General features: G+C 36.4%; 1 protein-coding gene across 3 annotated transcripts in view; it reads left to right on the top strand.

The window, feature by feature from the left end:
- The first annotated feature begins 2 nt into the window (after positions 1-2).
- Positions 3-9836, top strand: part of CHD2 (chromodomain helicase DNA binding protein 2) — a 127009-nt gene continuing 117175 nt past the window's right edge. For 2 of the 3 annotated variants that reach the window (XM_082835305.1, XM_082835303.1), the window contains exon 1: positions 6158-6704. In XM_082835305.1, coding sequence (XP_082691431.1) covers positions 6604-6704 — 101 coding nt within the window. In that variant the 5' untranslated portion in view covers positions 6158-6603. Of the gene's footprint in view, positions 2422-2769; positions 2903-6157; positions 6705-9836 lie in introns of those variants that run through there. The other variant, XM_082835304.1, reaches the window with a different exon arrangement.

Here is a 9836-nt window from a genome sequence, read left to right as displayed (position 1 = left end):
TAATGAACTTTTAAAACAAAATGCCTTTTGCCTCAAAATTCAGCATGAGTGATACAATATTTTTCTGACTTTGTTTTGATGGAAAAGGTCCCTTTTACCTATACTTATTAAATATTATAAATAAAACATCTTGCAGAATATCTGAACACTTAAATTCAACTGAATCCTCCTATTGTCTTAATATTAGGTGACGAGATGTTGGATTTATAAGGGAAGGTAGGGAGGTCCTTAGGGTATTCACAAAAGGACTTGAAATTTTGGTGTCAATAATGTCTGCAATAGATTTTATGAAATAGGATTGATTACTGTATTTTTATTACTCTGTACATTTAGGAATTTAGAATAAATGAACCACACTATGTCATAGATAACTTACGTTTGAATCCTAGGTGAATACTGGTTTCATTCATTGATAACTAAAATCAGTTTCAGTTACTATTATGGGGTGTAGTAGGCTTTTGATAAACCAAATGGATTGTTGATTAAATTTTCCCGTTATACAGAGAACAAGTAGCAGTGCAGCTTTAATTTTCTTTTGGTGAGAAAGTGTTAATCATACCATGTTTGTGATTAATGTCAAATAGCAGGGTATACATGTAGATGATCAATATATATGCAGTATTTGTTCTCATTGGCTGATTTGAGTTGGTTGGTTTGTATAAATCAAAATTGAGATTTTGATTTTGGTAGAGAATTATCTTGTAGAAAGTATGGGATTGAAGCTGGGTTTTGATTATGGATTTTACATTTACCTAGGTGTGACATTGTTGCTTTTGTTGGGTATAGATCTAAAATGGATTTCTCAGTGAGGGAAGGACAATTGTTCTGGCAGATAATAATGTTGAGTAAGGAATGTTGATTTGATTTTTTTTGGATGTGTGAATGTTTTCTTGGGGTGCTTGTTGAGAAAGTGTTGAATAATTTGGTTTTGGCATTAGTAAATTTGTTTCCTTAGATCTCACGGTTTTGATATTTAGGAGAATTTGCCCTGTGACATTACTTTGATAACTTTCCATCAGATATGACAGATTGTTATTAGTTTACCATTGTTGAAATGGATATATACTTAGAATTTGATTAGATATACAAGGGAATGGTTGAGATATATGTGTTGTGTTGGTTTTGGAGGTGGAGTTTCTTGGGTTTGTTTTTTCATGGTAGTTCCATGCTCTTGAATTTAAGAACATTGTTTTGCCCCAAATCAGTGTGGTATGAGAATTTTTTGGGTAAGGTTTTGGCAAGGTTATATAATGGGTTAAAGAATTTTGTGAAAGTACGAAGAAAATTTGAGATTCTTGAATAAAAACTAGTTACATTAATTTTTGCCCTAATGCAACTGAACACTAGGGAGGCGCTCTTGAGTTGTACCCCTTTCTTCCAGTTGGGATGGAAAATTCCCCCTTAAACTTAGTCCTTAGATAATTTTTAGGCTTCCTAAAGAAGACAAGACTTGAATTTAATTTATTAAGTTGAGGTTTTGCTTTTATTTAGAAACCATTTTACCCATGGTGGGGGGTAGTTTTTAAAAAGATTAATACTTAAGCTGAGCTTTATATACTCTAAGAATTATCCCTCTTTCAAAATGGCTTGATAAAACACCACTTCCTGTCCAGAGAGGAAGTTATTTTAGCTCAAGGACTGAAATATTTAGCAGATCTTTAGACAAAAGGAACAAATTACATTTCTCTCTGGCTTAAAAAGGGTGCTTGAGCCAGAGGGGGTTAAGAAACCCTCCCCCCTCCCCCTGATGGGGTGGTCTGGAGGGGCAGGGAGAGGTGGGGGTAGGGGTCCTTAGGCTCCCTGGGATGGAGGATCTTTTTTTTTTTTTTTTTTTTTTGGTGGAGATGAAGGGGTGGGTCTATGGTACATCACCTGAGTTGTGGGGTAAATGTAGAGAGTGTCAATCAAAGGCAGAGCTCTCAGAGCTGGGAAGGAGGCTCTAGATGGCGGCTGTGCCTTAGAGAGAGCGCGCTCTGCTCCCTGCCTTCGCCTCACTTTACGCAACTTTCCCTAACTTTCAGGCAGCCTCAGGGGGCCCCCGCAGCCCCCTGCCTGTCCTAGTGACTTACTGGGGTCGATTCGAACCTTTTTTAGGGAGAAAAGCAGCTTTTGGGAGCTTTCTTTTCGTGCCTTGTTGGAAAGAAGCAGCCGTACTGAGAGCCCAGGTCGTTGTTTTTTCCAGCTTAGAAGCCATGGCGCACCTCCATTTTTGTGCGCTCTCCTAATGAGGTTTTTTTTCTTCCGGACCCGTTTTAGGATTAATTGTTGCTGTATTTTTTTGACCAGTTAACATATTTGAGGATAATTTTATTTATTTTTTGTTTTTTAACGGAGAATTTTGTTTTTATTTTTAATTATTTGGATCTGATATTTTTCTACTACTAGATAGGACTCTTGCTTTGGACCTACTACATGGATCAGGTAAGTTCATGATCATTAGTGATAATTTAAAAGATTTATATGTTTATGTTTGCTTTATTTTCTGTAAATATGAGAAATTCCTGGATGACGCAATAAGATACAGAGATTGTTATTTGTATCCAGTGTGTTACTTTGAGAAACTTTCCTTATTGATAGTGATGATTCTCCCTGTTCGGTTTAGCCTGTTTTTATGTGTTTTTTTTTAAAGAAAAAATAGAAATATTTTGCTTTTTGGTGCTTAACCGCTGTTGTGTTATAACAATATCGTTACATCGTCAGGACTTTGTTCCTGATAATAAAATCCATCGATAGAAGCTGGGACCTTACCTTTCTTTCAACTTTTGACAGTAAATACCTGGGCACAGGACTTCAAAGCAAACACAGATTCCCCCTCCCCCTTAATATTTAAGAATTAAAAGATGATGAGAAATAAGGACAAAAGCCAAGAGGAGGACAGTTCGCTACACAGCAATGCATCGAGGTATGAGCTATCAACTTTCTTCCTTTTTTCTTTTTTTTTGGGGGAAACCTCAGCTTACATTGTTCACCTTGACAGACAAGGATAGCTATCTGTTTTATTTTAAGTATTTTACTAATTTGGATTCGTTTTTTAAAGCGTGACCTTGAGATTGCTAATATGCCACACCCTAATTTTTTGGTAGCAATTTATGAAAGTTAAGTTGTGACTTAAGGCCTCTTACAGCAGTCAAAAGGTAAGGTACCTTTATTCAAGGGGGCCTTTCCTGTAAACTACAGTTTTTTTGTCAATAAATTTCAGATTTTAGGTTTTCGTGCTGTAGGAAAATGACCTTGTCGGTTTAGCCATTGCTGCATTGCACCATTTTACATACAAGGCAAATTTTTTCTTTGAAGAATCTAGGATACCCAAACTTGTAACTGAAGGCCATAGAGGAGCCTTGTGGTAGTAAATTATAGTAAATAGACATTTGAGAAAGTTATATGAATGAAAAAATGTACATTTTAAAATGAAATTGCAAAAAGGACCCTTTGACTGATGCCTCTCAGTTTATATTTTTATTTGACTCTGTATTTCTTTTGATACTCTTGACATTTTAGGAAATTTTGATAAGATTTATCAAAACCTTTACTCTCGATGATTACAGTTCCTGCATTTATGAGATCAGACCTGTGATCACAGAAATCTTGGAGTACTATTAATATGCTTTTATTTTGTGTTTGCTACTGATTGTAATTGTATGTTTTATATTTAAAATACTTTATGGTTTGCATTTGTATGCTTATATTCAGACAGTGCTCTCTGGTTGGTAGATGTAGTATTTTATCCTTGCATTTTAGTTGTAGCTGCTTTAAATTTATTGATTTATTTCGACAGAGTCGCCTGGAATGCTTTATCTCCTGAAGCTTACAAATGTACTGTTTGTTCAAATCATGATTTGTTTCACATTTGTTGGAGTTCACCATATTAGTGACTAAGTAATAAAGCCTCTAAGATGTTTTGTTGTATGAAAAGCCTCTAAGATGTTTTGTATGATCTGTATATTAATTTTTTAAAGTATATATGAATGCATTTCTTGATGTGTGTTCTATGAATTGTCATGTTATAAATTTTAAATCATGCATTTAACAAGAATTTGATTGGTTATATGATTTTTTTCTCCCCAGCTTTGCTCTTTTATAATTTTATATAAACAATATACTTTATTATTAGGTTAGTGATTTGAAAGTTTTGAAAATGGTTTTTTAATAATGTTAAATTTTTATGTTTTATAAGACTTAAAATATTTTGACCCTTGCTTTTAAAAATACCTTTCCAAATTCTTTTGCAAATTGAGTTGTCACATAGTTTGGATTACTGTCTTTGGAATTGAATTGCCCATGTATACCTAGGTTAGATTTAGGACAGAAAACTTCTCTACTGATTCTAAACTGACTTTTCTGAAAAGTGATGGTGATTTGAACAAATAGGAATCCCCAGGTATCTTTGACAAATTATTAAAGATTCAATACCTAAAATTGGTACTCCCTTGAGTGTATGATTTGCATATCTCACATGGGTTTTGACTTTCTCAGGCAAGGTTTGTGGTTAACATCATTGATCAGACTCTGCTTTCTAATTTAAAAAAATTAAGCGGTGTTGTTATTCTTTCTTTTAATGATACTCTGACCTGGAAAACTACATGGAAGTTGCCATGCATTTGTCTCCTGGTAATGAGGTTGCAGCTTAACTAGAGGCATGCACTGTACTTTTAAATGTCTTTTTTTGTCACGTATATTTTGATTCATATACCTGATGAGTGTCAAAAAATATTTGAGAGACTCCTTGAAAAGAAGATGGAGTGTTAAATTACTTTTACCCCAAATTGCATACCTTAATACATGCACATAATTATGACATCACTTCCTTTTAAAATTGTAAAGCTATAGAATGTTAGTGGTGTTTTATTGTAGTAGATTAATGTTATTTTTAAGTGAGCTAAAATTAAGGTGACTGTTATGGTAGCCAGAACTTGGTTCCTTAATCCATCAGAATTTCTCCATAAGGACCTAGTTTCTGTGGCATAAAGTCTATAGCGTTTAGGGAATACTACAGATATCCACTTTTGCAGCCTGAGCCACAGGAGAGGAAGGGAGGAGTTTGCAGGTCAAGTAAACTTTTTGGTCTGAGATTTACTTCAGGACCTGAAAGAATTGAGTGTAAATTTAGGTATGGCTGGTATGCTCCAGTTTTTGGAAATAATGGCAATACTTAACAGTCATTTTGTAAGATTGTTGTTCTTTTGAAGTTAATGCTTAAGTATAATGTTATACTTTGTATATCATGATTTTTGAAGGTTAAAAAGTTCACTTTCAAAAACATGATTTTAAAGATACTTGATATCTAAATTTTTAAATATTTGAAACAAAGTTTTCGTGATAGACATATATAGAAATGTATACCACACACTTACCTAAAATAATTTGCGGTTTGGGGTAACCAGTAATATCACAAAATGGAAAGAGAAGGAAATGTGAATGGAACTGCACACAAAGAGCTGTGTGTTTTAGGACGCTGCGTTTTCAATTTATCATAACTGAAACAGTTTATTAAATTTATCTCCAAAACGTCTGCCTCTGAACCAGATTTTATTTTGATAACCTGAGGTGCGGGCAAAATCTTTTTAATCAGCCTTTTAGTTGTTACTTTAAAAGGCTGGGGACAGTTAGAAGTTGGCATAGTGCAGTTGCTTGTGGAGTGGAACAGGGAGTTTTTTAAGTGGCAGCCATTTTATGATGCTGATAATTCTTAGGAATCGGGATTTTTTGAGAAGATTGAAAATAAAGCGAATTGAAACCTGAAATACCGAAGTATCTCCCCCCTCCTCCTTTTTTGTTCTTTGGTACTGAAATAAAGGGCAGCTTGGTAGTTAGCGCCGGCAGCAGCTCTCTGAGCCCCTGGCATCTTGGTGCAGGTCCAGCTCAGTCACAAAATGGCTGTTCCTTTGTGCCGCAGCGCTGACAGACATACTGCATTGCACTGTGTACTCGCCAAACAGCAGGAAGTTGCCGTGCCGAGTTCAAAGGCCGGCCGGCGCCGGCGCCGACTGCTGATTGGCTGTGCGCGCGCTTGGTAACAGCGGGTCAACAGCGGCGGCCTGTGGACAGGCTCCGCCCTGCGACGTCAGGCGCCTCGTCGCCGGGAGGAGCGAACGCAGTGACGTTAGGCTGCGTGCGCAGCCTACGTCGTTCCTCTTCGCCTAGGCAGCCGCACGCCAAGGGGCATGGGGGTGGGAGCGGGGGTGGGAACGGGGGTGGGGTGGAGGGGAGGGGAAGGGAAGGCTGTCTGGGACTTTCCGGTGGGCGCTCTCCTGCGCGATTTCGCCCCAGGCGGCGCCCTCCATCCAGCCCTGTGGCCGTCTCCACCCTGCAGCGTGTATTTTTTGCCCATCCCTAGGAATGGTTTTACTCATTTAGAAGCGGCTTATGCTTTTGGAGAAAGTAAAAGGCACTAATCGGAAACCTTCAAGTCGAAACCTGCCAGTTTTTATCGTTTTCGCTTTCCTTTCTCATATCCTAGCGGGTCTTTTTTTTTTTTCTTTTTTGTGTTCACTGTGAAGAGATTAGTGAGTTTGTTACGATTGACCAAAAGCGTTTCACTATCAAGAGGAGATATTTTTATTTTAATTGAAACTTGTTAACGGTGTTACAGCTGTTGTTTAATACATGGCTCATAAACAAAGGGAAGATTATTTGAACTTGTCCCCGTGCATTTTTACTTGGTACCAAACATTTTCTCAATTGGCATTTGATGGAGAAAAACTCAGGTCAGTATGTGCAAAGTGATTTATTTTTAAGATTAACAACGGGATAGTTAAGTAGAAAATAGCTAGAGATATTCACCTGACCAGTAACTACTAGGTTACTAATATTAGGTTAACTTAAACAACAGAATACAGCAATAGGCATCCATAACTGTGCAAACAGGTGTTAGAAAACAACTCTTCTTAAGTGTTAAAGCACTTGCTGAAGAATAGTGACTCCCAAAGCTTGGCCAGTAGTGGAATTACTTGGCAAAATCTTAGGAAACTTCTCAGATCCCCCATTCTGGAAATTTTAATTCAATCCTGGTAAACTTGTTAAAATGCTGTAATGATGCTCATGGTCTGCCTTGTTTGGAAACCCTTGCAAGGATTTCTGGTTAAAAAAAAATCATAGCTTACCAACGGTGCCTGTAATTTGGTCACAAGTAATGAATTTAAGTAAGAAGGAAAGACTATATTGGTGTTTTCGTAATCGTACCCTGGTGAAAAGTTTTTTCTAAGCTTTTGGAGTGTTTTTAGCAATAACTGGAATGATCTGTCACATAGTTGGCAATAGTTCAGAAGTTTTTTATTGAGTAAAAGTATGGTACTTTGAAAGAGATGTTTACCTGGGCATATCATGAGTTTCTGAATAAAGTTTATAGAAGATAAAATTCACTACATTATTAATTGGTTTTGTAGGTTCGCATAGTCTTGGTTCTTTACGAAGAATTCTTTGTGGAAACTTCAGGTGAAATTGGGTTTTCAGTTTGTTTTATAGACTCGTTCATCAAAGCTTCTGTAAGTGATTTTTAAAGTATATGCTCAAATATATATGATGAAATTTTTAACAGTCTTAGGGACAAATACTTAAGAAATTGATGATCATTAACATGTTAGCAACTTCTGAAGGTGGATATAAAGCAAGAAGAAGAAAGCTTCTTTCTGTGTATTGAGACTGAATTCTGGTTAGTTGTATTAAAATTTTATTTGCTAAATACCCTAAATTAAAAGATAGAATTAAGTAACACTGCAGTGGTGTTCCAGGATATGAACTGCTCTGTTGTAGATGTAATAAATATTGTTACTATGTGAATTAAAATGAATATTATGATATGGCAGTATATCTGTGAACAGTTTGCATGCCACTTGGAGCCAATTAACTTTAAAGAACCAGAGTATTAGGTCTGTTCATTGAGCTTTCTATGGGTTTTCCTCCTGTGTGCAGAATGTAATGAAATGGCAAGAAAAATGCTGATTAATCTTTCCTCTTTCTTTTGGATTCTTGTTTTGAAAACCTGCAGTTTCCCGTTGATATTTGGCTCTTTGGAGAGTAACATCTTTTGTAAAGGTTAAGCAGTTGCAGGAAGGTGGGCAAACAGTATTTCATAAGAAGCTTTAGTTATAAAAAGTTTTAGCAAGTTGTTGTTTGAGAGATGAATCTGGAAGTTTAGTTGAATTTTACCTGACAGTATGTGAAACTCACAGATTTTATAATTGATTGGTTTACTTACCCCTTCCCATATATAGCAAACCCTGACAACTGTGAGAGATACCTCCTACAACCACCTATTTTCAGACTCCTATCATTCATTACTTGTGACCAAATTACAGTCACCATAAAATGTGGCACAGTCAACTTGCTCCTGACATAAAAATTAAGTGACTGCTCTGTGTGACATTTGGTAAATTTATTCTGGGCATGAGCATCAGTTTTTTAAGGTCTTTTAGCTTTTTTGTTTGTTTGTTTTGAAAACCTTAGAACTCAGTTGACTTTCTTAAGGAGGGCGTTTTAGCGAAGAAAGTGTTCTTTTTAATCACCCAAGAGTTATTTTGCATACATATAAAAACAACTATGTTGGGCTACTTAGCTGGTGTTTGGTACTATAGTTGAATAATTCCCTCCTGCATTTCAACCTGATTGATTGGGCACTGAATTCAAATTCATACCTCACCAAAATTGCCTATTACTACTTCTTTGGAACTTTAGTGTTATTAGTATAAATCCAAACAACAGAAGTTGACACAATTCACCAAATGCCCAGGGTCTGTTTTATGTTTATTTTGTTTTCAGTAATTTAGCACAGTGTTGGAGCACATATTTTATATGTTACGACCTTGCCCCTAATCAGTCTAAACTAATTGATAAGGGAAGTCTGGGGGCAGAGACCCTTTTATTAAAAGCTCCTCTACTGGGTGTATTGGAGGTGGGGGGACAAGGCTTTGCTTGGTGAAATAAATCATGGAGAATGTAGGTGTATGGAAGGCACTCATGCTGCATTTCAAAGCAGTTCCAATTTAGCATCTTACTGTTAACATGTTTGGTTAAGTCCCTTTTTTTCTTCCAGTTTTATTGAGATAATTGACATACAGCACTGTATAAATTTAAGGTATACAGCATAATGATTTGACATACATACATCATGAAATGATTACCACAATAAGTTTAGTGAACATGCATCATCTGGTAGATACAAAATTAAAAAATTGTTTTCCTTGTGATGAGAACTTTCAGGATATACTTTTTAAACAAATTTTCTGTATAACATACAGCAGTGTTAATTATATTTATCGTGTTTTACCTTACATCCCTAGTACTTATTTGTCTTATACTGGAGGTTTGTACCTTTTAGCTATCTTTATTCAATTCCCCCTCCCCACAGACCCCTCACTACCCCCCCATCCCCCAACCCTGCCTCTGGTCCACAAATCTGATCTCTTTTTCTGTAAGTTAGTTTGTTTTTGAAGTATAATTGACCTACAACATTATGTTAACATGTTTGGCTAAGGTCACCATTTTTGTTATTTTAGTGATAGCTTCTGGAGAGTCCCCACAGTTTAGGGGAAAATGTAATTACTCTGATATTGATGGGGAGAGTGTTGCAGAAGAGCAGCAGCTGAGGCATCATTCTAAAGATAGTCTTGATTTTATACTTAGGATCCAGTTCTGATGAGTTATTTTGTAATTTGTGAAGTCTTCAACTGTTCCTTCCGTGCCGAGCAAGAGCTGTGTACAATGATGGGCACTAGTGCAGCATTTACTTTAGTACTGAAAACTTTTCTTCCCAGTTTAGGCTAATGAAGTACACTGTTGGAATTTTCTCATTTCTGAAGTGTGGATATGGGACTTCCCTGGTGGTCCAGTGGTTAAGACTC

This window comes from Leucopleurus acutus (genome assembly GCF_964270905.1).
Source record: "Leucopleurus acutus genome assembly, chromosome: 1".
Classification (NCBI taxonomy): Eukaryota; Metazoa; Chordata; class Mammalia; order Artiodactyla; family Delphinidae; genus Leucopleurus; species Leucopleurus acutus.
This window is presented reverse-complemented; position numbering and strand designations above follow the sequence as displayed.